Source organism: Hibiscus syriacus, unplaced genomic scaffold, assembly GCF_006381635.1.
Source record: "Hibiscus syriacus cultivar Baekdansim isolate YM2019G1 unplaced genomic scaffold, ASM638163v2 tig00013386_pilon, whole genome shotgun sequence".
Lineage (NCBI taxonomy): Eukaryota > Viridiplantae > Streptophyta > Magnoliopsida > Malvales > Malvaceae > Hibiscus > Hibiscus syriacus.
In genome coordinates, this window is record NW_024062302.1 from 2,917 (window position 1) to 30,366 (window position 27,450).

Genomic DNA, 27,450 nt, shown 5'->3' on the forward strand with positions numbered 1-27,450 from the left:
ATGTTCAGCTTCCTAAAAGCTTTAACTTTTCTGGGTAATTCTTCATTTTTTTCTCATCAGTTGTGGGAAGAGAGCAAGCAAGTGAAGACATAAGATGACCTACTGCTTAATTTTTGGTGGGCAGCGACGGTCACTTTCAATGACGTTTTATTTGGGTGATTCTTTCAGTGACCCATCTTATCACCCATACACTGTCTCCCTCACACGCACTTGATTACTAGCCAGATAGAGAAAGGATCTTAACAAACTCTTCCTCTATTCTTCAAAGTGTTTTGCTTTTAACAAATAAAAAAAGGAAAGAACTTGAGTTGGAGCATCCCAAGTTTTCTACCTAGCTGCTTCGATTGAAAAGGGAAAGTTGCAGATCCCATTCATTATTTCATATGAAGAGATCTTTCAATGTAAGTTGTTCGATCATTGTTTTTCCTTTTTGATTTTCTGTTTTGAAGTTTTTACTTCTTTCTCCAGGAATGGTCTAAATTTGTGCTTTCTTTCTCTCTAAAAATCTATGTTTTTGGATTCCGAACTAGTTCACTGTTAGGATCTAAACGAGCAAACAGTTCTTCATTTTAGCTTTTTTTTTCCATGACTTGGACGGGACGGCCCCGTTCAGTTCTGATAACTATGCTATTTTCATGCTTACTTTGATTCACATTGTTGTTAATCTGGCTTTCATTTTCTGTTATTTGATCTCTGAGTTTGCTGAATGGTCATAAATGGCTGTCCGTCTGGGGTAAGGGGAGATAAGATAGTAGGCTGCCCCAACACTAGGTTGAGAGCAACTTTCGTAAGAGAGAATTGCCCTCCATTGAACTCGATCATACTTATCTAAATTAATAGATTGTGCAGATCTGCATTTTGCACTCTGAGTTTGTTCAATGGTCATTCTTATCTAAATATTACTTAATTAATAGATCTTCATCTCATGGTCAATCAGGAATAAGAGTAACCAAAGAAAAAATGGGGAAAACAAGCTGTTTAAACTTTAAACTACGATTTAAACCATTCATGTTAAAGTCTAAACCATTTCTTTTCAGATGGTGAATGTACTTTTGATAGTTACATTTTGGAGTCATATTACAAGGGCTGTCAAGGGCAGCTCACATTCCAAACAGACAGACCTCGAGGAGATTCGGCCTCACAGTGTCACTATTACCGAATTTGGGGCAGTTGGAGATGGTGTCACTCTCAATACGAAAGCCTTTCAGAATGCCATCTTCTACCTCAATTCATTCACTGACAAAGGTGGGGCCAAGCTTTTTGTACCAGCTGGCCGGTGGTTGACAGGAAGCTTCGATCTCATCAGTCACCTGACTTTATGGTTAGATAAGGATGCGGTAATTCTTGGATCGAACGTAAGTTTTTAGCTTACTTCAAAACAATATGAACCCACATATGTCGAATGAACTTTACAACCTAGTCACCTGGTCTTCTTGTGGTCCATTCTGGCTAGAAATCTGGTGGTAGTCCGGATTTAGCCTGTTGTTACAATGATATAAAATCTTATTTTGTTGTTTCAGAATACTGATGATTGGCCAATTGGCGATCCTCTGCCTTCCTATGGCCAAGGAAGGCATCGAAGCCTCATATATGGTTGCAATTTGACCGATGTCATATCAGGTTAAGTAGCATCGATGGAGAGTCGTCTTCTGATAGTATTTTATTTCTTTTCTTGATGCGTGAGCTTCTCCATGCAGGTGACAACGGAACCATCGATGGCAAAGGCAGTGTTTGGTGGAACTGGTTTAGAAGCAAAAATTTGAACTCGACTCGGCCCCATCTGGTTGAGTTGATGAACTTGGAATCTCAAACTTTAATTTCTTGAATTCTCCATTTTGGACCATCCATCCAGTATACTGCAGGTTACTGGTCCTCATTATAATATTAGCATGCTCTTCAGATCTTGCAATGAGGTTGTGACTTTTATTTTTTCAATGCACAGCCGTGTCACAGTCCAGAATGTCACAATTCTGGCTCCTCTGGATTCACCAAACACGGATGGGATCGATCCAGGTGAATTCTTTATGCTAAACTGGAAATTCTGTTTGAACCGTCTCACCTCGTTCTACTAATGTGGTTGAACGCATACAGATTCTTCCGATGTTGTGTGCATTGAAGACTGTTATATTAGCACTGGGGATGATCTAATTGCCATCAAAAGTGGATGGGTTGAGTACCGCGTTTCATTTGCATGCCCCAGCAAAAGTATTTTCATCCACTGGCTCACTGGTCATAATCGAAACGGCTCTGGGATCGCAATTGGAAGTGAGATGTCCGTAGGTGTTTCCGAAGTTCATGCAGAAAACTCTACTTTTCGATTCAAGCACAGCTTTCATAATAAAGACTGCTCCTGGAAGGGGTGGTTATGTGAGAAATATCTATATATCAGATGTTACCTTGTCCGGTGTAGACACGGCTCTAAGGTTCAATAGCAACTTTTCCGAGCATCCAGATGAGTTTTATGATCCAAATGCTCTCCCTGTAATAGAAAGGATCACTGTTGAAGATGTCATCTTTGCTTATTGAATATTACCTCGGAGTCTGCGTGGGACTGCTCGTACATTCAAGGGTACTCCGCCTTGGTTTCCCCGGAAACTTGTGAACCTCTAAATGAAAGCATCTACCCCAGGCATTATTCAGATTGTTACCATATTTCAACTCATTTGCATAGTTCAGGTAATCAAAGCAGAAATTCATTACGGTGACATTTTTTTTTAGTTTGGAATTTTGATTCTTGCCATTTCTCAACACAACATGCCGTTTTCACCTCAGCAAGGGAATGATGTCCGACATACGAAGTTGACTGGACTAGCCGATGTGGTTATCAATTTGTTATTGTTTCTTGTAAGTTTGTTTGCAGTAACAAATAAGTGAGTGATTTGATAGAAAATTGAAGCTTATGTCCCGCCCCCCTTCTTTCCCTGTCTTGTTATAAATTTCAGGAATTTTACCTAAAAGAAAGTTGTTCAAAAAGGTCAATGACAAGAGAATCACAGAAATATTTACATATACTTCGTTATTGCTCGAGTTGCCTTTATCGTGATTGTGGTCTATCCAAGCCAGCTTCCTGGAAAGTTGCATCTTTTGTATGAATGAGAAAGGCACTTTCCATGCTTTGGAATGATATGTGGAGAACATTCCGAAGTGAGAATACTACGAAAACGACATGCCTGTGTCATTGTTTATGTATCATAGAAGCTCTGGAAAGAATAGAGAAACAAATATAAAATCTAAGGAGATTGAGATGTTTGAATGCACGCAAACAAACCAATGAATCCTTCTTTCTCGGAGTTTGAGAACCCTTGAAATTGAAAGGATTTTCTTTTATCTAGGTGATGCCTCACTGCCATTTTTTCTTTATAACAGAACATAAAAGCTGTGCAACCATTCAACAGAATCCGTGCATCACTTATTATAGTTTACTATCCACAGCATTGGGATTTCTATCTACTATGAATTTGGGTGGGAATGATATGCAACTTTGGTTAGTAGATTTCTTTATACAGATTAATATTGATTCCAAGAGCCTTATTGTAGTTGCTTGTTGGTTTACTCGTAACAAGTAGTTTCACCAAGGGTTGTCTCAAACTAGTCAATAAATTATTTGTGTTCATCAAAACTTACATTGCAGAATACTTTGGTAGTTAATGCCCCATCGGTGATGATTCCGGGGAAAAAAAAGGAACGATGGCACCCTCCCACAACAAATTGAATTAAGTTAAACTTTTTTTTTTATTCCAGTACAAATTCTTCCATTTTAGGGGTTTTAGCATGCGACAACTCAGATTTAATTATGGGGACATGTACTTACTCTAAAGCCGGACGCCGTTGATTGGCCACTTCATAATATTTATATTACACGATCTGATCTTTAACGACCGAGTAATTCCAGAAAGCTACCATCGTTTTTGGCCATTTAACAAGTCAACTTTCACCAGATTATTTTTAAAATCATTTTGATTCGATCACCAAGTCAAAACAAATCCATAAATGCTTCAGCCGACCTTTGCAACTCCTAATACATTTGACAAAGTCCGTCCGTTCCATTAACTACAATTAGGCACAACTACATATATCTTTTATTTCCATTTAAAATAAATTATCAACATTTCCAAGTTTATACAAATATCTAACATTCTGAGCACATTTATGGCTTGAAATGCGGGCAATTCATTTATAGGTTGGCAAGTTTATACTAATATCACGGGCTATGAACTTGGGTCTGAGACATTGGTGTAAGTGTCCGACAGAGAGGTTTAAGATAGAGTATCGAGCTTGCCAAGGCCACCAGATTTGGCCCATCACTTAGAGATTCAAGAGACATCATATCCAAAGATGATCACATCCAAAGATGATCACAGAAGCTCGATAAATATGGTAAGAGATAACAAAATCAGGAAGATATTGTGGGATAATCTTACCATATTCAGTGTGAACACCTATCCAATGAAAGAATCCTACTAATAGATGTAATTAGGTAGGATTTGGTTGTAATTCCTTGACTTAGGGGATTTGTTATTAATTGGGCAGATCTTAGCCTTTGATATAAAACGATCTAGCCCATTGATTGAGAGTGAGCTCAACTATAAATATAGAGCATCTCCTCCTCATTTGTAATTAATCATTCCATTCATTCTCTTTGGAGAGTAATAAAGCTCTGAGGTATTAATTATATACTTTCAGTGTTATTTATTCCCAAGTTATTTGTGTTGTAGCCTATCTTGTGGCCAAGAGTAGTCACACTTGTGTTTGCACTTCCACACAATAGTCCAACTTTGGTGGCTTGGAGCAGCTACGTTGGTGTTAAAGCTTCCGCAATCCTAGAAGCCTTGAGGGCTTGGTTCCAACCTTTATGAGTTGCATGCTCACTGGGCTTGGGTAAGCTTACTTAGTTGTAGAGAAGACCAATATGCGTCAAGAAGCATCTAAGGCCGCACGACCCGCCATACCTTAACTTTGATATTATGACAGTTTGGGCTTGAAAATTTTGAGAGCGTGATAAGTGGTATCAGAGCGAGTCGTTGTGGGCAGACAACGATCGTTTCGTCCGTGTTTGGTGGAAGGTGTGAAACCGGGTAAGTTTGATTTACTTACTGTTCAGTCAATTTACTTTGGTAAATAAGTTTGAAAAGATTTGCGTTCGAGCTAATCAAAGGTGAATTGAGCTAGTTCGTGGAAAAATTAATTGAGATGTGGAACAAGAGAAAAAGAGTTTCTGCACGCAAAGGTAAAGAGTGACATAGTGGGAAACAAGAAGAGAGTCTAGTGGGCTCGAGAGCATCGTCGGTGTCCAAGCATGGGGATGTCGTGATTAGTTCGCAAAAAATGCTTGAGGCGACGAAAGCAAACCAGGAGGAGCTAGATCTCAAGGTAGAAAGGCTCAAGGGTGAAGCTGAAGGTATGTTCAAGCGAGACAATATCTTCACTCATGAAGACGAGGAGAATCTTGATGAGGAACAAGAATGGGAACTGACAGTCTATGAGAAATGGGCTTATTTGATGGAAGATTTGGCTTTCCACGCAGAGAGGCTCATCAAGTTGGAGCAGATCTCAACTTCGTGAGAAAAAAGGGTCAAGAGACTTAAAAAAGCTAAGGAAGAGGCCAAAGAGACCCAGGGTGTTATGGAGTCTCGCCTTGATAAATTGGAAGACATGTTCAAGGATGAGACTCACGGAGTTCTCAATGAGTTGGAGATGGTATGAGGGATGAATGCACATAAAGCCAAGGTGATAGCTTTGAGAAACGAGGTGGATGAGCTCAAGAGGGAGCTTCTCATATGTAAAGAAGCAATGAGTGAATGGGGTGCGCTCAAAACATTCTTGGAGGGACTTAGACCAGGGGTGATGCTCGGGGGGGAGTAAGGTGATGCCCAGAGACTTTCGGAAGCCATAGTTATAGCCGAAAAGCTGACCGAGCTTGTGGGAGACAAGCCAACTAGCGTTGTGTCATCCAGGCCCATGCCCAGGGATAGTGGCAATAGTGGGGGAGACTGAGAAAAGGTACAGCAGGGAGATAGTAGAGAAAACTCTTCGAATGGCCAATGTGAGCCATCGACTGTTCGTAGCCAGGGAAAGCCATCAAGAAATAATGACAATGCTAAGTCTAGTGTGAACAAGAAGAAGAGCAAGGAAAAGTTGAAGTGCTACTTTTGTGATGGTCTTCATTTGATTAGAGGATGTCCCGAGAAGCATCGCCTTACAACCATCATGAAAAGGATGAGAGAATGAGAAGTAGTGGGAATTGGTCTGATTAAGGGTGTCAATGCGGTCAAGCATGAAATAAAACGAGGTAAGACTGTTGATGTTGAGGCGGCCGAACCCAGATGAAAGTCCGATGCGATTGCGAGCGTCAAAGCAATCAAGTCAAGAGAATGACTTGGTGAGGCTACATGTTCTAAAGTAGCAAAATCAAAGGGATGCATGGTGCGACTTCAAGTTCTCAAATAGTCAATCCAGGATCGAGACATGACAAGACTGTAGGTGTCAAGGCAGTCGAGTACATAAAAGGACCCGATACGATAGTGAAAGATAAAGCCGTCAAGCCGAGGGTGCAAAGTAAACAAGTTCGTTCACAATATGTTAGGATGAAGGTGTAGTCCAAGTTGAGGCGTCTCAGGCATAAAGGGAAACTTAAAGAGTATGTGAGCCAATTAAGAAAGCTAATGCTCAAAGTCCTGAGTTTGACTGAAGAATATGGTTTCTTCACATTCATGTTTGGATTAAAGCCATGGGCAAAGAAAGTGTTGGAGCGAAGGGAAGTCAAGGAGTTCATCAGAGAATTCGGAGTCAAGAAGAGTGATACTTCCAAAGCAAGGCCAAAGTCGAGGGTAGTGGCAAGAGATCCTGTGATGAAGTCAAGTCGAATGATGAGGAATGTTGTTCCTCAAGTGAAAAAGAAAGTCCACTCAATGATAAACCAGGTGGTGGATCTGGAGAAGATGTGTGCATACTTGGAACAAGTTTAATTGTCAAAGATGCTAAGCCAAGGGTAATAGTTGAGCAAAAAAAGGGTCGAATTAAGATGCCAAAGGTATTGCAAGATTACCCGAGGGAAACCGAGTCATTCAATGTGATGAATGAGCCAGGATCGAGTTGTCCAGAGAAGAGACCGAACCTAGGATTGAAGAGGCGTTGAGACTTGGCTCAATAAAGTTTATTTCTGCCAATACGAGTGGGAGCCAAGTGCAGGAAGCGTTGCTCTTGTCCAAGGAGTTTGTCGAGCATGTTCGTGTAGAGAACATGGCTTCAGAGACCATCATAAGAGAATGGTCGAAGCAGGGGATTACTGAGGATGTTCAAGTGAGGAACAATCCTTCAAAGACTAGTAGACAAGAGTCGAAGGGGGCCAAGACATTGAGGGACAAGACAACCATGGAAAAACTACTCATCTACAAGGTGGGAAGTGAGCTCCAAGCTTCGGGTTAGAAGGGAAGAGGCAAAAAGGGGCATCAGACTTTGCTATGAGAAAGTACCGATGCATGGTGGCGTAAAGAACTCTAATGATAAGGGTTCAATGCGAGGAGTGTCAGACTTCATGGAGTAAGAAGGGCTGACACAATTTTGAGTAAATGCCAATGAAATCAGAGGATAAGGTACATCTCAACACAATTCTTGTGTTCTTTTGAGTTTGATTTGATGTTTTAAGTGAGTGTAGGTTGAGAAAGACCTAACCGTTAACATGGAGGAAACAAAGTTTGGGGGGATCCAAGACTTTGTTTCAGGGCTAAGAGGGTCCAAGTCGAGGCAAATCAAGACTTGTAGGAAAGGGTTCCTACGTTAGAGGTGTACCTGTGGGCGTGTTAGCCCATTTCATCACTTGGCGATAAGAACTGAAGCAAGCACAACCTTTATGGTGATGCCGAGTCTTTATGGGGGGACGTGAGTAAGTGGAGGCGTCAAAAGACAACCAAGTTGATGTGAATTATACCTCGAGGGATCGTGAAATTACATGCGGCAGAAGCCAAGGCTAGCAATTCGTATGGGAGGATCGCAACAAGCCAAGGCGTAGGAAAGTATCCAAGGTGATGTTGCCCAAGATCCTCGAGTGCAACAACGAGGGCGTCGCTAGGTTCGGTGGGGGAGAATGTCACGGGCTATGAACTTGGGTCTGAGATATTGGTGCAAGTGTTCAACAGGGAGGTTCAAGATAGAGTATCAGGCTTACCAAGACATTGGTGCAAGTGTCCGACGGGGAGGTTCAAGATAGAGTATCGGGCTTGCCAAGACCACCAGACTTGGCCCATCACTTAGAGAATGTTGTGGGGCTTGTTCACATTAGCTGTGCAGAAAAGAAAAGTGGCATCATATCCAAAGATGATCACAGAAGCTCGGTAAATATGGCAAGAGATAACTAAATCAGGAAGATATTGTGGGAGAATCTTACCATATCCGGTGTGAACACATATCCAAGGAAAGAATCCTACTAATGGATGTAATTAGGTAGGATTTGGTTGTAATTCCTTGATTTAGGGGATTTGTTATTAATTGGGCAGATCTTAGTCGTTGATGTAAAACGATCTAGGCCATTAATCGAGAGGGAGTCAACTATAAATATAGAGCCTCTCCTCCTCATTTGTAATCATCCATTCCATTCATTTTCTTTGGAGAGTAATAAGGCTCTGAGGCATTTACTCTATACTTTCAGTGTTCTTTGTTCACAAGTTCTTTGTGTTGTAGCCTATCTTGGTGGCTAGGAGTAACCACACTTGTGTTTGCACTTCCACACAATAGTCCAACTTTGGTGGCTTGGAGTAGCCATGTTGGTGTTAAAGCTTCCGCAATCCTAGAAGCCTTGAGGGTTGGGTTCCAACCTCTGTGAGTTTGTAGGCTCACTAGGCTTGGGTAAGGCTTACTTAGTCGCCGAGAAGACCAAGAAGCGTCAAGAAACGTGTAAGGTCGCACGACCTGTCAAACCTTAACTCTGATATTCCGACAGTTTGGGCTTGAAGGTTCTGAGGACGTGACACTAAGAAGCAGCCCTTTGCATTGCATGAGTCATCCTGAAAGTCAGCTTATGCGCTGTGTCGACATTTCCACCATTATAAATCTTTGCAAATTACACTGACTATCTCAAATGGATTCACATTGACTATCTCAATCTCCATTGGTTAGGTAAAATGATTTATTGTCTTTAATATTTATATTATTTTTATCTATTTAGTTCTTAATTTTTTAAACTAATTTTTAATAGTATGAGGTGATTACAAGGTTATATATGTTTTTAATCTTTCTTAGTTGTTAACAATGCACACACACCCTACAAACGTAGTTCCTCGAATTCGGGACCTCTATAGAGAATAACTCTTTTTTTTATTACTAAGGTCTTCTCTCAAGCTAAATTTTGTTAATATTAACCATGTAGTTTACATATATTTCATAATAATTTTAAAAGAATTATATATTGTTTATTGAAGTGACTTAATAAGAAAATTATGTCGTATCGATATGAATTATTCCTGAATTGTTATACCTATTGTAATGTCAAAAATTATGAATTTAATGTTCAATTGATTTTTCTGTTACAAGAAATAAGTTGAAATATTGAGAGTTTAAATTGGTTCAAAAATAAAGATCAAATTGATAAAAATGTAAACATTGAGGGATAAAGTTGATATTATACCTTTTTGTTTTGAAAAAAGTTTAGAAGTCAAAAGACTCTGTATGGCTGGCTAGCTTCATAGCTTGTTTTTGTAGTATAATAACTCCCGCCACAATGACCACAAGTTCACATGGACGTGTAGTGGCCATTATAAATAACAGCGGCCATCATCATTTTCGAACACATAGCCATTATGGAATCCACTTCTCTTGTTTCCTTCTCATTAATCTTGTGCTTTACTATTCTACTCTTCGGATCGACCGGAGTCGAGGCTCGACGGCGCTCATCCATCTCCTCTTTGATCACCGAAAATCTGTATAATTCCATATTTCTACACAAGGATGATAATGCTTGCCCCGCAAGAAACTTCTACACTTACAACTCTTTCATTCAAGCCGCGAGCTGCTTCCCCAAGTTTGGTAACACGGGGGATGTAGCTACCAGGAAGCGTGAAATCGCGGCTTTTCTAGCTCAAATATCACAAGAGACCACTGGCGGATGGGCCACCGCACCCGACGGCCCATTCGCTTGGGGTCTGTGCTTCAAAGAGGAAATCAATCCTCAAAGCAACTACTGTGACGCTACCAACACACGGTGGCCTTGCTTCCCTGGAAAATCGTACCATGGAAGAGGCCCCATTCAACTATCCTGGTAATAACAGTAATATCAGTATTACATTCTTTTTTATGTCTTTTTTTATTGGTTTAACCGAGTAGGTTCATGTTTTTTTGTTAACAGGAATTACAATTATGGACCGGCTGGGAGGGCAGTTGGTTTTGATGGGTTAAGGAACCCGGAAATAGTAGCCAACAACTCGGTGATCGCATACAAAACCTCACTTTGGTTCTGGATGACGGTGCAGACACCGAAGCCGTCTTGCCATGATGTCATGGTGGGTAAATACGTCCCGACAGCTGCCGACTTGGCGGCTAATCGGACGGCGGGATTTGGATTGGTGACCAATATAATCAACGGTGGACTGGAGTGTGGAATACCCAACGATGCGCGTGTAAACAATAGAATTGGGTTCTTTCAGAGATATGCTCAGTTTTTTAACGTTACTACAGGACCTAACCTAGACTGCGCTAATCAAAGGCCGTTTTCTTAACTTTGTTTTCTTGTTATTTGAATAAATCAGGGAATTGGTCGTCTGTTGTGATGCAATTGCAATTTCTATAATAATAAGGATGTTTGTCGGAAGGGTTTTTTTCTCGATGGAATTTTCTGTTTTGTTTTGCAGAAGGCTTGATTCTGGGTGACAATAATAAGATCTTATCTTAATGCCCCGTTGCTCAAACATGCATCCAAATATATACGGACGGAATGTTACAATAATAAGGGGAAGAGGTTAAAGCATAAGGTGACAATGACTTTGGAATCAGCCAAATTATTGGGTCCAGGCGTCCAGCCGCAGCCGATCTTTTGGCACGCACTAAAGTTTTGCAACGTGATATTTGTAGTTAGCGCCTAAACCCGATCAAATTTGGATCTGTAAATCCGCTGAGATTGGGCCAACCTACACAATAGAAAATAACAAGTAATCCACGTAACATTATGATCCAATTGTTAATGCATAATGCCTAGAGTTGAGTATTCGATCGAGTCAAGTCAAAAAATTTTGAGTTGATGAGTTGTAATTTACAACTCAAACTTAACTTGAAATTTTTTTGAGTCGAATCTAGTTTAAGAAATTCGAGTCAAGTTATTCGAGTTTATATACTAATTTTATTATAATTATTTATAATATTATGGCAATGATTTGTTACAATTTTTTTACTTTCTCTAACACACACACACACACACTCTCTCTCTCTCTATATATTATTTTCATGTTATAATGTTATTTAATATATCAAATACAAATTAAAATTATAAAATATATTCATAATATTATATTTTAAAGAAAGTATTTTGGGGATAAAATATTGACGAAAGTATAGAGGAGTCAAAGAATTGATGGAAAGAACGAATTTGCAAATAATTGTAGTCAAAAGACCAAATTGAGTAAAATACAAAGTTAAGAGACTAAATAAAAAGAGAGAGTACATTTTTTTGTAAAAAAAATAAGAATTGAAGTTACATAGGTATTCTATTGTGGTATATGAGCATATGGTTCAAATTTAGTAAAAAAACTTAATTAAAACAAATGATGAATTGGAGAAATACAAAAATTGTGAAAATTTTAGAGACTAAATTGAAAAATAAAAATTGTTGTCAAAAGGAGGAACTGAAAGTACAAATGTATTCTACAATGGTTTAGGAGCATGTGGTTCGAATTTGGTAAAAAAATAACCTAAAATGAAAGAGGAATTGAAGGAATAATGAAATCAGGGACTAAATCGTAAAATAGTCAAAATACTTATTCAAATTTTCTGTTTTTTGAGTAACTCAAAATTTTGAAATTTCAACTCGACTCAAACTAGAAAGCGAATTGATAATTCGAGTTGACTCGAATAACTTGAAATTGAAAAAAAATCAATTTTTTTTAGTCGAGTCGTGTTTCTTTATAATTTGTCACACGAGGATGTTGTTCCAAGTTGTTTTAGTCTACTTGGCTATGTTTCTCAATTTGCATGCCAACCTAGTTTGTATTCTTCACAATGTTATGTGTATCTGCATTTGCTGATGCCGACTGGGCTTGCAACGATGATGACAGGCGTTCTGCGTCCGGATGTTGTGTGTTTCTGGGTTGTAACTTAATCTCTTGGAGTGCTCGTCGCCAGAAGTCCGTGGCTCGTTCCACCATGGAAGCGGAATATCGGAGTATTGCCGACACTGTATCTGAGGTTGATTGGGTCAACTCTCTTCTTGCGGACTTGGGAGAACCTGTTGATGGCATCCTCGTTATATGGAACGACAATACGAGTGTTGTGGCGATGTGTGCCAACCCTGTTTTCCATACTCGGTCCAAGCACATAGAACTCGATATGCACTTTGTTCACGATAAGGTTGCTGGTGGAGCTGTTCTTGTGAACCATGTTCCGGCAGAGCACCAAGCTGCTGACGGTTTAACTAAACCATTGACGCGCTCAGCTCACGTTGTGTTCAGACAAAAAGTTCAGGTTGTTGATGCTGGGAAAGGGAAGAGACGCAACGAGAATGTTGAAGCTTAAAATGCATGCAAGGTGAAACTGACGTGTAAACAAGCTGTTAGGGTGGTTAGGAAATTGTTATGCTGATGTCGTAGAAGATTCTAGCTCCTTTGTAGGTTTTATATATATCTGTATAATCTTGCTGAAGAAGCTAAGTGAAGAAAAATATTTCATATTAGTAAAATAAGAAGTTTAACACTTCTTAATATTTAAATATTACTTCTTATTGGATGTTCCTTTGGTTCTTTATCTGAAGGTTTTGTCAAGGCCACAGAGAAGATCTGATCTCACCAGAGACTGCTATATCTGAGAAACCAAAACATTCCCCAGTCAAACGGTTTCGAACTGAAGATGTCAAACTTAGTGAATTCAGTCCCACATCTCCCTCCCAAAAAGGCATAATTTCTTAACATTTGAACATCTAGTTTTCTTCTTATCCTCCCATCAATGTCTTTCGAAAGAAGTTTCTTCTCTATTTTTCTGCAGCAGGGGCAGGAACTGGAGAAAGCTATTGGTTCCAGGAACCCTTGGAACAGGACCAAGAAGATGAATTGACAAGGTCATTAATATCTAAACGAAGATAAGGAAATACCTGCTGTTACTATCTGTGGACCATTTTGATTGAGTTTCGTTTTGCTTGGTAATGTTTCAGGGCAATTATATTGCTTGCTTTGGCTTTAGAAACATTTAAACGCAAAATGGACTCAGCTACCAGAAAGAAGTCCTCTGAGATTTTGACGTCCATTTCTGAGGAGATGAAGTCAATGTGATTGAATCTGATGTGTATGTATTAAAAACCCAAGTTTTCCTGACCCAACACGTTGATACTTAAGCTTTGGTTTTCATGCTCTTTCAGAGGGAAGTTGACGAGTTTCAGTAAAACAAAAAGGAAACGCTTGGAAACAAGATTGCAAGTGGCAGTTTCTATTAACTGATTAGCTTGATAGACTTCCATAAGATGAAATTGATGAACATAAATCCCCTGCCCCTTAGTCTAATATTTTGACACAGAGTTCCTTTCAATAAATTGTTGTAAGTTTGTTTATTTTAATATTAAAGATTTGGTGTTTTTACTTGGATTTATTTTGAATAAATTCCTTAACTGTGGCTTTCATTATTGCATCTTATTTTCGTAGATATTTCCTTTTAGCTTGAGCAAAAATGTGAGGAGTGTGTAATAAAATCCGACTCCATTTGGTTGATTATGGGAGAGATGCAATTTCCTCGCTGCTGTCACTTGGTGGTGAATCATTTTTCATAAAGTTTTCATCAGTGGTTATGGCGTAATTTTATGTGGGATATTTCTATGGACATCTTGGATTTGTTGGGTTTTTATTGATTTTAATGCTCGGCAATTTCAATTTCATAGACATTCTTGGATATGAAATCGTCTAGGGTATTGCAATGCAATCTCAAATATGACATTTGGACTAAAGGAAATTTAGATTTAAGAAATACCACGGTGTTTCAGTTCCCATTTAACACTTGCAACTCAGCATTCCTGGTTGCATTCAGGAATATAGTATTTACGACTTCCACAGCCAAATTCTCATATTTTAGAATGATTTATTAGAGGCTGAAATATCTTACAGCTGGTTACTTAGCAATGTTAAACCACTAACTTAAACTCAGACTCAGCAAACTGATAATTATTTTGAAATTAGGGTTCGATGTATAGATATGGAATTATGTTCCGATAGTCATATATAGTATTATGATTATTGTGTATTTTGAATGCCTGCTGCGTCTCATAGTGCTGAAAGAAGCTGTCCATGTGGCAAGTTCGATGTTTCTGATAATGTTAGCGCTTGCTTTTCCACAATCTTGGTCATATAGTTATCAAAATCTTGGTGAGTAGGTTCATCATCCTGGTTTAATGCAGTCAGCGAGGGAGAAGATCGCGCAGCTGAAACATGTAATAGCTGAGTGATTGACCAGTATATACTGGACTGATAGAGGAGTGAAGATGACTGACTTCATGTCCAAATATCTTCCTAGCTAACACCTTTTTGCTCTTGATTAATATTTATTTTCGTCCAATAGAACCTTATCAGTAATAGTGAATATCAACTTTTTGTTGGAGTGGCCCGTACTCTCTGTTCTTGATGCGCATGGTTCTCGAGGATTTTAGTGTTTTATATATCAAAATGTAAAGAATCACAAATTGCCGCAGATTATTAATTAGATCTATGGCCCGCAATGACATGATCTTGGATGCAGAAAGCATCTTGGAGATTCCGATTATAAAAAAGGCAAACCCATAAAAGAAGGGCAATAATAATATGATGTCTGGGTTAGGTTGAACACTAATAAAAGAGAGCAGTTGAGGAAATTTCTGGGGTTTCTCAGGCAGACACGCCAGTGTTGAAAAGGAAAGACTCGTTGTTTGGGGCATATTTAGATATCCAAGTGACAAGCATTTAATGTTTGTTGAGTTTAGGGATTTCATTATAGTTATGAATGTGGTCAGTGGCGGAGCTACCGTCTGGTTAGGATGGACTAATGTCTATCATAAAAAATATTTCTGGATCCGCGTAATTTATTGTTGGGGCCTCACTCTCTCTCTTCTTAGCACTGTCGTTGTCTCTCTATCTGTCTGGTTATCCTCTACAGGATTTGCCACAGTTTGTTTCGTCGACCCTCTTAAATGTCGCCCGTCTCCTGGAAGAAGAAAATCTCATCCCAAAGAACAGGATAAAAATTCTAGTTTTTCATCCTTTACTATGCTCAAATAAGAGATTTCATCTTTAGAAGATTTTGTCACTCATTTACGAGTGAAAAGTAGAACTTTAAAAAAATAGTAATTAGATTTTATCATATTAATCAACTCGAGCATTTTAATCAGAATAGTTAATTACGTTAAAAGTTAAAAGATTCAATTATTCAAGAAAAAATGATGATGAATCAAATTAAAGTTTACAAATCAAATATCAAATTGGAGTATAACAGGATTGAACCATAATTTGGATTAAGTATACAAAAAGTGCCCAACTTATGTCCCTTTTTTCAGTTTAGTGTCTAACGTTTATTTCGTTCTAGTTTGGTGCCTAACGTTTCATTTTGTTTCTCAAAATTGGTCAAGACATGATGGACCTTTTAAGTTTGGTTGTTAACCCATTAAAAATGTCGCCTGGCATATTTTTAATATTAAAAAATGCCACCCTAAACCCAAAATTTTAAAAACTTTCATTTCAACCCCTAAACCTACATCGACCACCGCCTTTTGCCGTTGACGAAGCTCCACTCGACCTCCCCTCCCCCTGCGACCAAAACCCTATGACATCGTGACCGATCGAATGTTGATCGACCTTCGGAATCACGTGGGATAGCGATTTTCATTCTAGGATTCGCGAGGTATAAAACGTTGATTCGTCATCGATCGACCGTCAACCGATCACGATTTCATGAGGGTTTTGGTCGCCGAGGGGAGGGAAGGTTAGGTGGAGCTTCGTCAATGGCAAAAGATGGCTGACAATGTGAGTTTAGGGGTTGAAATGAAGGTTTTCAAAGTTTTGGGTTTATTTCAAAATTTGTGTTTTCTTTTATATATATATATATATAATTTTAATTTTTTAATTTTAAATAAAATTTTAAAATTATCAAGTTATGAAATGTGTCATTTAATGGAAAAAATTAACACTGTTGATGGCCCGGGCTCATAAATGGGTAACATTCGTAACGTTAGACATCAAATTGAAATGAAATAAACTTTAGATACTAAAATGAAAAACTAATATAGATTAGGTACCTTTTGCATACTTAATCCTCATAATTTTGACCAAACGAAGACAAGTACAAAAGGCAAGAAAGCAGAGAGGCACGTGAAGCCTAAGGTGTATCACGTGAAGTAGAGGCTGGTTTTCATCAAAATTGGGTCAGCTATATAATGCAAGGCGAGGTTTTGACTAGATATGATCCGATCCGAGGGAGGTAGAGGTGAGGGTTGTTTGTTTTTATTGTGTAAGTTCTTTAAATTATTTATGTTTGTGTCGTTTAGATATTAGGCTTCGTAGATTTTTTATTTTTTAGAAGACAGAAGCTCTTCAAACGTCTGCGCGAGCTCTTCTTAGTGCAGACTTGATTTTATGTCTTCAAAAGTCTTCAAACATCTTCAAGAACAATTATAAAATATAGTTATTTATTAAAATAATTTTAAATAATTTAATAAGGTTATTTATTTTAAAATAATTTATTTTAAAATAATTTATTATAAAATAATTTATTTTAAAATAATTTATTATAAAATAATTTATTATAAAATAATTTATTATAAAATAATTTATTATAAAATAATTTATTTTAAAATAAATTATTATAAAATATGGATTGATTTATTTTAAAATAATTTATTTTAAAATAATTTATTTTAAATAATTTATTAGTATGGATTGATTTATTTTAAAATATGGATTGATTTATTTTAAATAATTTATTAGTATAGATTGATTTATTTTAAAATATGAATTGATTTATTTTAAATAATTTATTAGTATAGATTGATTTATTTTAAAATATGGATTTATTTATTATTGTAGTTGTATGGATTGATTTATTTTAAATAATTTATTAGTATGTATTGATTTATTTTAAAATATGGATTGATTTATTTTAAATAATTTATTAGTATGGATTAATTTATTTTAAATAATTTATTTGTATGGATTGATTTATTTTAAATAATTTATTTGTATGGATTGATTTATTTTAAAATATGGATTGATTTATTATTGTAGTTGTATAGATTGATTTATTTTAAATAATTTATTAGTATGGATTGATTTATTTTAAAATATGATTGATTTATTATTGTAGTTGTATGGATTGATTTATTTTAAATAATTTATTAGTATGAATTGATTTATTTTAAATAATTTATTAGTATGAATTGATTTATTTTAAAATATGGATTGATTTATTTTAAATAATTTATTAGTATGGATTGATTTATTTTAAAATATGGATTGATTTATTTTAAATAATTTATTAGTATAGATTGATTTATTTTAAATAATTTATTTGTATAGATTGATTTATTTTAAAATATGAATTGATTTATTATTGTAGTTGTATGGATTGATTTATTTTAAATAATTTATTAGTATGAATTGATTTATTTTAAAATATGAATTGATTTATTTTAAATAATTTATTATTGTAGTTGTATGAATTATTTAAATTTAAGTATTGTAAAACTAAAATTATTTAAATCTCAATATTGTAAAATTCTTTTAAGTTTAAAAAATCAATTTATTTATATTTCAGTTCATTTTAGCAGTCTGCAGATATTAAAAAACAAACAGTCTTCTTCTTGCAAACTGCGTACTTTTGATCTACTTCTTCTACTACAAATGTCTACAAATATGATTCGTAGACTGTAGATCTTTTACCTCCGTAAAATTAATCACCACTTAAGTAGTTGATTTTAACATGGGCGACGGGTCAACGTAGGACTGTGGGTAGTCCCCCCGTTCCACCACGTGACTGGGTGTCCTAGATTCCTTGGTACTTCGGCCCCACGTTTTTTAATTATTCAATTTAAATATAAATGAAGATAACGAAAATGATCGCCACTACCTTCACTGCCATGCTTATTGTCAAATCAATTTACCATTTTGGTATGGGTTTCAACTACTTACCTACGACAATTATTAGGTTTAAATATAAAATAAGTGTATAAATTATACTATTTTTCATGAATAAGTGTTTAAAGAATTTAATGATTTATTTTAGTGTCTAATATTACAAACGATATTATTTTAGGTTTTTTATAGTTAACGGCGTTAATTTCTTCCATTAAGTAATCCGTATGATATGGTAATTTTAAAAATATAATTTTTATAAAAAAATTAAAAATATTTTATTTTCGAAAAAACCCTAATTTTTTTTTTTAAATATCCACAAACAAAACTCAAACTCTTAGAATCTCTTATTCTAGTCTCATTTACTCTAACCGTCAGTCATCTCTGACCACTTATTCATCAGTGACCAGCCACCCATATGTCGCTAACCACCCACCCATACGTCGCTAACCACCTAATGACCGATCACAAACCTTACTATCATCACAAAACTTAAAATTTTCAAATCTCTAAATTTCAATCCATGTTCCCTAAAATCTCAAATACTCAATCTATAATACCCCAAATATCATATCAATAACTATATCAAAAAGTTTTTGAAAATTTAAGATTTAATTGAATAAGTGGTAAAATATGAGAAAAATGGTTTGGAATATAGTTTAGACTAAATTGTATCAATAGATAAGTTAAGATGACATTTTGGTCTTTTGAGAGGGAAAATGAATTTAAAAATGTATTAGGGGTTTTAATTAGGAGGAAAAAGGAAAGTAAAGCATTTTTCCTACTCTTATTCTTCTCCTTTACGTTGGTATTACTCTCCTCTTTAGCATAAGGTAAACTTTTCTTAGCTAGTTCTTTCTTTAAATTATGGGCTGCTATGGTAACATTAGGTGTTATGCGAGCTTAAGGAAGGATTAAAGAAGATTAAAACAAAGTGGAGGATGTTTTATAAGAGATTTAAAGAAATGAGTTTTTAAAGGACATGTTGATATATGTGTTTTTATTGAGGTTTATTAGTAAAATTAACTTGTCAAATGATTGAACATGAGATTAGAAGCATGAGATATGGTTAAAAACATGTTTAGAAAAATGGTATGATTCTTGAGTTGAGATGTTCCATGAAGATGTTAGATGTTAAATATGGCAAAACGAAGTAAAGTTAGTTGGGTTAAGTAAAAAGGAGTTAAATAGTATTGTTGGAGGTAAAAGTATGAGATTAGAGGAGAAATTAAGTGAAATTCGAGCTGAAAAATGGTAATTCTGGGCAATGGTATCGATACTGATAGAACAATACCGATACTATAGATGTAAATAGGTAGAAATGGGAAGAACATTATCGGTATCAATGCAAGGGGCATCGACACTGATAAGGTATCAATACTAACAAAGGGAAGTATCGATACCATGGATCCAGAATGTCAAAATGGTATCGATACTGAAAGGGAGTATCGATACCGTAGTATAGTAGCATCGATATTGAGAGAAGGGTATCGACACCAGGCAACACAGAATATAGAAATAGTATCGATACTGAAAGGGGTATCGGTACTATAGTATAGAAGTATCGGTACCAGGATAGTAGTACCGATACTATTGAGCTTAAAACAGTAAAATAAGTTGAAATGGTTAAAGAAATTAAAATAATGATATTTTGAATATTCTTAAAGTATAATGTTAAGGAGTATACTAACATTGGTATGTTATGTGTACTTAATGGATACTTGTGTAGATCGGAACCAAGCTCCTGAATCTAGCAAAAAAATGGGGAAAGATAAAGTTGTTGATTAGTCAGACGTCTCTACACCTTATTAGCGGGGATTACCAGGTAAGTACCTTATTGTAAATATTTGAGATGAAGAACATTCAAAGTAAAATGTTTAAATTTATATATGTTTTATAATATTGATTATGTTATCTTTATATGTATGGAAAGAATATTAAGAATGAGTTTTAGAGTATGAACTGCTCTAAACCGAATTTATAATTAAAATGCATGAAAGGATGTATTAAGGCATGAAAGGATGCCATAATTAAAATGCATGAAATGATGCATTAAGGCATGAAAGGATGCCATAACTAAAATACATGAAAGGATAAAAGGATGTCATAATTAAAATGCATGAAATGATGCATTAAGGCATGAAAGGATACCATAACTAAAATGCATGAACGGATGCATTAAGGCATGAAAGGATGACATAATTAAAATGCATGAAATGTTGCATTAAGGCATGAAAGGATGCCATAACTAAAATGCATGAACGGATGCAATAAAGCATAAAAGGATGACATAATTAAAATGCATGAAAGAAGACATTAAGGCATGAAAGGATGCCATAACTAAAATGCATGAAATGATGCATTAAGGCATGAAAGGATGTCATAACTAAAATGCATGTAACATCCCAAATCAGGGCCAGTGACTAAATTACAAATTTTAGAAACTATGTACCTAATTTTGAAACAAGTTAAAAGTTCAAGGACTTAAATAGGAATAATTCCTTATTGGATTAAATGGTAATTATGGAAATAGTTAAGGGAGAGAATTATCCATAACATTTTCTTCCTTCTTCCTTATTCCTCTCGTTGCTCTAGCTACAATGGTAAGTTGATTTCAGCTGTTTAATTCTTGGATTTATAAGTTGGTTTTGATTCTTTGGGTATTATATAAGCATAAGGAAAGCTTATATAAGCTTAAAACATCAAGAAATGAGAATTAGAAAGGAAATTATATTAGGGCTTTAGAAATGAAATTTTGATATAAAGAGGTTTTTAAAGTTCTATGGATGAATTTGACTTGTCATTAGAAGGAAAAAAAAAAGATTGAAGCATTATAAATGAATTTAGAAAACATGGAAAGTTTGATGAAATTCTTTGATTCAAGAATTATGGTTACTTATGAAATATAATGAAGTGTTATAGTGTTATAAGAAGGTTTATATATGTATAGATAAGTTTTAAGGCATAAGGAGGGGTTAACAAATAGAATTTGGGGCTAAGTGTTAAAATTTTCGGGTGAACAAGTCTGTTCTGTGCAGGGTATACCGGTACACAATGAATGGGTACCGATACACTAAGACCAATTTTGAAGAACATCTTCATGGTGTATCGATACACTAAGGACTGTATCGATACCCCTTGAAATAAAAAACTTTGAATGTAATTTGTGTATCGATACATAGGTAGTGTACCAATACACCAGTGAAGGGATGTATCGATTCCCTATAGTGTGTATCGATACACTTCAAAGGGAAAATGGAATTAGATCTTTCTTTTAGTTTAAGAAATGAAAGATTAGAGTATGCCAAGCGAAATGTTGATATGTATATTATACGTGTGATTGTGTAGATATCAATCGAGAGCAATGTCCGGACAAAGTGTCAAGTAATAGCTATCAAGAAGTTATAAGAGATCAGTATTGAATAGTGAGGCCAGGTGAGTGCATCTTATTTTGATATGGGATTATATGGAAATTGGACTTGCGATAAGTCTATTTCCTATAATTATGGTGCATGAAGTCATAAATATAAGCATGTGAATAATATGAATTGTATGTATGCATGAGTATATGTGTTAAGATGTTCTTGTATGTGTTATATGATTTATGTGAATATACGATTATGTGATAATATGAGAATATAGTATAAGATATGTAATTATATGATCATAAGATATAAGTTAGGTGACAAAATACATGTGATACATGAAAATGAGATATATGAGAAAAGATATATGTGATGATTTAAGTGAACATATAAGATATTATATGACTATGTGATCATGTGAAAAAGAATACAAACTTATGTGATAAGCTATGTGATATGTGAACATGAATCATATGAAAATGTTCTACGAGTAAGTGAACTACGTGCCTATGTGAAATGATAAATAATAATGCCCATGTTATATGTCATGAGGGCTAGAGGTATAGTTGGCATGCCAAGAGTCGAGGGTTCCACGTGGTCTTTCGGGACAAATTCATATGCCCCTAGTGGGACCCCATACGAGTTGTGGTGACAACATAGTGCACAACCTCAATAGACTCACATATCTACAGTTCTCACATGTGTACATGGGCTAATAAAGAGATAATAGCAAATATACTATATGTGATAAGTATGTTTGGTAATATGTTATAGTAACTACCTGATGACATTTTTGTTCCTTGGTGTAGATATATACGTGTGATATGATGTGTATATGGTAAGAAAAAGGTATTAATGATGATGATAAAAATAATAATAAGGATAATGAAATTATATGTATATGTATGTAGTCATGTAGTTATGTTCTGATGCATAATACATTCTATATTTTAGGATGATAGCATAAAGTATGCATAGTAGGAATTGGTAATAATATGTTATAGTCAGTTTATTTATGCCTCACTAAGTCATCGACTTAGCGTGTGAGTGTTTCACACGTAGGTTCTGGAAATCGAGAAGAGAAACTAAGAGGAGCGAGACAAGTCAGGATTCTCCTTCCTAAAGATCATATCAGAAAAGTTTTGAATTATATGTATTTTGGCATGTAAGATAAAAGATTTGTATTAAATACGCTCTGATAAGTTTTGTAAAATCATATATTTTATAAAATAGAAATTATTTGGTTTTATTGGAAATGTCAAACTGAATTTTATTAGATTTTATCAAAGGAAATGTTTTGAACAGTCAATCTGACACCTCGGACTTGTATCCGGGTCGGGTACGGATTGGGGGTGTTACAATGCATAAAAGGATGCATTAGGACATGAAAGAATGCCATGATTAAAATATATGAACGGATGTATTAATGCATGAAAAGAGACCCTAACTGAAATTAATGAATAATTACAAAAGAAAAATGAACGAAAGAAAAGTATGTTGGACATACTAAAAATGTTTATAATGATAATATGAGAGAAGTTTGGTTTCAAATTTGAAGGACTAAATTGAAAAATAAAATAATTGTTATCAAAAAGAGGAATTGAAAGTACACATGTATTCTACTATGGTTTAGGAGCATGTGGTTCAAATTTGGTAGAAAATGGACTTAAAATGAAGGAGGAACTGAAGAAATAATGAAATCATGGACTAAATCGTAAAACTATCAAAATACTTGGTCAAATTTTTAGTTTTTCAAATAACTCGAAAATTCAATCTCAACTCGACTTCAACTTGAAAACTGAATTTATAATTCGAGTTGACTCAATTAACTTGAAATTAAAAAAATCGATTTCGAGTCTAGTTGAGTTTTGTTCACCCCTATGTGGTGGGGGAAATAAACTTGGCCGGACGACATATATTTTTAAAGATCACACAAAGCTTCAATATTTGTGGACGCCTCATTTTTCTGAACTAGAAATCTTCACATCCTCACCCCTACACCGTCTGATTTTCCATCACTTCTATTTCATAGTAATAATTTCCCCGATAACTCCTTAATCTTCATCATCAACAACAGCAAAGAACATCCTAGTTTCCAGTGCTTGATTTTATGTTCTTTCCCGGTGTTTGAGTGTTCTTTTTTTTCGGTTGGCTTAACTCATCAATGACAGAAAAACAGACCCCTGAACCAGTCCGACCGAGGATGTCATGCCACTTGTCTAATTTTCCATCCATGTACGTGTGTATGTGTGTGTGCGCGCTCGCGCAAAGCTTGTGTTTTCATGGTGTTTCTTTTGATAATTCTTGTTTGGTTCAAGGAGGGAGTTTTGCTAATATTGCAGGTGTGATCCTGATGCGGTGGAGCTGGTAATGGAAGATGGTAAAATATCGATTCGAAGTTTATCGTCCAAGAACAAGTTAAGTCGTCTGCAAACCGGGTACCAGGAGTTACGATTGCCTGAATTTTACCACGATAGTTACGATGCTGCCGACAAAGCATGCTACAATAAGCAACTCTTGGATTTAAACATTGTTGCTGCAAACAAATTCAACGTGCCCCAGCTTGAAGAGGAGATTATTCCTCAGCAAACCATGCATAACGATATGCAGGTACCTCAGTCTTGCTTCAAGCAATCTGAAGCCCGTGCACCCTTACCGACTGGGGTTGATAATTTACAAGGCAAACCCAGAACTTGTCCCACAAGAAGCAATCCTTTTGAAAAGAAAGGAAAATTCATGGAGCCTCAAAAAGAGTGGGATCCTTCTTCTTCTAGGGTTCATGGCCCATCCTCAAGCTCCGTATGTTCGCGTGGTGCTTCGAATTGCCCAATATACACTTTGCAAACTAGATATGAAGACACTGATCTCAGCGATGTATGTAAAACTATATCAAATAAGTTTTCCAGTCATCTTTAATCGATTTTGTTTATAGCTTTTCACCTTAACTTAGTTGCTTATATATGTGCAGAATAATGCAACGGAAGAAGCTCACGAGACGATAAAAGCAAAGAGAAAGAGAAAACCAGAAGTTCACAGCCTATCTGAAAAGGTAAGCTTAGAAGACAAAAAAAAAACTGCAGGCTTTTGTAGTATATTTGAAATCTGATATTTGGGTTGCAGAGACGAAGAGAGAAAATCAACAAGAAGATGCGGGCATTGCAAGAGCTCATTCCCAACTGTAATGAAGTGGATAAAGCTTCGGTGCTTGATAAGGCAATCGATTACTTGAAAACCCTTCAGTTACAAGTTCAGGTACAGCCTTCGGTCACTAAATAGAAAGAATTGCGTGTTTTATGCGTCGAATTCGACCTTAACAACAGTATTTTGGTTCAAACAGATGACGTCGATGGGAAGTAGTGGTGTTTATATGCCTCGGATGATGCTGTTACCAGCTCCGTGGATGCAACTTATAAATGCACGAGTACCTTCGGGTGGTTATTCTCCCATGTCCCCAACAATGCAAATGGCTCTAGGCTGCACCTCAGTAATGCCGGGGATCAACCAAGCTAGACTCAACATGTTTGGCCTCCCCGGTCAGGTGTTATTATCGTCCATGCCACCGTGGTGTTCACCACCTTTCGCATCGTTGGCCGCAAGATTTCCCCGACTACCGGTGCAGACCCCTGCCAATGCCGCGGCTGCTTCTTTGTCCGCATCAATGGATTCAAATCGGGCACATCAACTCAAATAGTACGTACTGAAGACGAAAGTTAGCAGATCACTTCTTAAAAGTTAAAAACAGTGATGTAGATCTCCTCGCTCGCATAAATGTTAACCATCACCACTTGCCATTTTTTAGTTTCTTCTCTTATGAATTTGAAAGTCAATTTTCATGAAATTTAAGCTGAAAATTAATAAAAACTAAAGGAAGAGGAGCATGAGTAAATGATTTATGTTGTCTTATTTCAGACATCTAACTGAAATGTAACAATGACTAATTCGTTTATCAATTCATTTGGTAATCTGATCAAAAAAAATTTAATTACAGAACTATAAAATCAAGGCTAAGCTACTGTGTTCTTTTGAAGTTCTTCCAAAACATAGTTTGGCCACTGATCCACCGCTGTTAGCTCCTACTAAAATATCGGCTATCTTATTCTGCTTCCTTCCTATATGTCGAATCTTAATCTCCCAATCTAACATAAAAGTGAATATAACGAAGAAGACATACGGAGAATTGACTTTATTACAATTCAAACACGACATATCTTGTTTGATTGTGTATCGATAAGAGATAACCAATCTAATAAACAAAATTAAAGATAAATCAATAAATTAACTAAATAAACATCAACCGAAAAACCGTATGTTCTTTCCTATTAATAATGCTTTCCAAATATTCTTTCTGAATCGGATATTCTTATCTATTTCAATGGACCCATTCATCATTCTTATTTCATATATACGTAATATTTACTTTCTTTGACATAATTGGATAACGAAATTAATATCCAATAATTTTGTTGTGGAGGGATATATGTTTCTTCCTATTGGTTGAAGCTTGGCAACTCAATTATGGGGAACCAAATATAACGGTGGCATAAACTAAACCAGGCTTTGAAATGCCAATAAAATAAATAAATAGATGCACAACCAGTTACGTTGACCCAATGCTCCTTTTAACATGGTTTACTACCTTTTTCGGGACAGTTGGGCCGGTGGATAATTGTATGGGATTTTACAATTAATTTTAGGGTAAACCTTACCTGCAATTGTCACTTTTCATTTTAATCATAATTTTTAAAATTTTGTTAATCAGATCATCCAAGTATTTAAATGTATTTCATCAAGTTACTTATCGTTAACAGTTAACAGAAGTGACAATGTGAGAGTTAATAAAATTGGTCTAATTACACATTTAATCCTTATTGCTTATATGTTTTATCAAACTGGTCATAATTTTAAATTAATTCAATATATTTAATCTTCCAATCATATGACAACACGTGTCAAATGTATATGTGTCATGACACGTGTCACAATATGATTGAATGACTTTTTCAAATTATTTTTAATATTTTAAAATTAAATAATATTTTCACTAATCATATAGTGACACATGTCAATCACTTATTTAGAGGGAAAACGAGACAAATAGACATCAAGTGTTGGGAGGATCGAATCTTTAAGTATCTTGTGCTTATCAAGCAGAACCTCAGCCGCTAGAGATATCCCAATACTTGTTACAAAAATTATAAATGTTTTATATATTATGTTTATATTATTTCAAATAATTGAAAATAAAAAACTATTGATTGGATTTGAACATTAACTTTTAACTTGGAGTGGGTGCACCTCAACTACCAAAATAAATTTTCTTTAAAATTTTTATTTTTAAAATTAAATTGTTTTCTTTTTCTTTTTATAATTATTTTTCAATTATTATATATGAATTTTATTTTTAAAATTATATTAAAATTTTATTTAACGAATCCAAGTTACAAACACAAATTCAATATATAAATTATTTTTATATTTTCATAATTATTTTTAAATGATTATATATTTAAATAAAATGAGAAATAATTTTTAAAATCCCTTTGAAGATAAAAATTTAAGATTTGAATTAGAAATTTATCTTGTGATTTGAGTTTTATTTGTAATGTTAGATTCGTTAAATGAAATTTTAATATAATTTATTTTTAAAAAATATATAATTCATATATAATAATCGAAAAATAAAAGGAAAACAATTTAATTTGAAAAATAAAAATTTTAAAGTTATACTTTTAATAGATATTAATGATATATAAATAATAGCTTAAGTACTTTTTAAATGTTTAATTTATTTTGGTAGTTAAGTGCCCCCTTTAAGT

At 35.3% G+C, this 27,450-nt stretch overlaps 2 protein-coding genes and 1 pseudogene across 2 annotated transcripts; all 3 read left to right on the forward strand.

Annotated features, from left to right (window-relative positions):
• The first annotated feature begins 383 nt into the window (after positions 1–383).
• Positions 384–2,818, forward strand: LOC120206168 (annotated as a pseudogene).
• Positions 2,819–9,777: 6,959 nt separating this feature from the next.
• Positions 9,778–10,754, forward strand: LOC120206186 (chitinase 10-like). Its single transcript, XM_039205904.1, has 2 exons — positions 9,778–10,249; positions 10,337–10,754. Exons 1-2 carry the CDS (start codon positions 9,792–9,794, stop codon positions 10,704–10,706), a joined length of 828 nt encoding a protein of 275 aa, XP_039061835.1. The 5' UTR covers positions 9,778–9,791; the 3' UTR covers positions 10,707–10,754.
• Positions 10,755–18,922: 8,168 nt separating this feature from the next.
• LOC120206169 (transcription factor PHYTOCHROME INTERACTING FACTOR-LIKE 15-like) lies at positions 18,923–25,507 on the forward strand. The gene is made up of 5 exons (XM_039205891.1): positions 18,923–18,926; positions 24,389–24,508; positions 24,603–24,683; positions 24,755–24,886; positions 24,972–25,507. Exons 4-5 carry the CDS (start codon positions 24,782–24,784, stop codon positions 25,323–25,325), a joined length of 459 nt encoding a protein of 152 aa, XP_039061822.1. The 5' UTR covers positions 18,923–18,926; positions 24,389–24,508; positions 24,603–24,683; positions 24,755–24,781; the 3' UTR covers positions 25,326–25,507.
• Positions 25,508–27,450: the final 1,943 nt, after the last annotated feature.

What these genes read in the sequence shown, in the direction of transcription:
- LOC120206186 (XM_039205904.1), top strand. Translation starts at nt 9,792, where the DNA reads ATGGAATCCACTTCTCTTGTTTCCTTCTCATTAATCTTGTGCTTTACT. An exon ending in GGCCCCATTCAACTATCCTG is followed by an intron (nt 10,250 to 10,336) that starts GTAATAACAGTA and finishes TTTTGTTAACAG; the next exon opens with GAATTACAATTATGGACCGG.
- LOC120206169 (XM_039205891.1), top strand. Translation starts at nt 24,782, where the DNA reads ATGCGGGCATTGCAAGAGCTCATTCCCAACTGTAATGAAGTGGATAAA. An exon ending in CCCTTCAGTTACAAGTTCAG is followed by an intron (nt 24,887 to 24,971) that starts GTACAGCCTTCG and finishes TGGTTCAAACAG; the next exon opens with ATGACGTCGATGGGAAGTAG.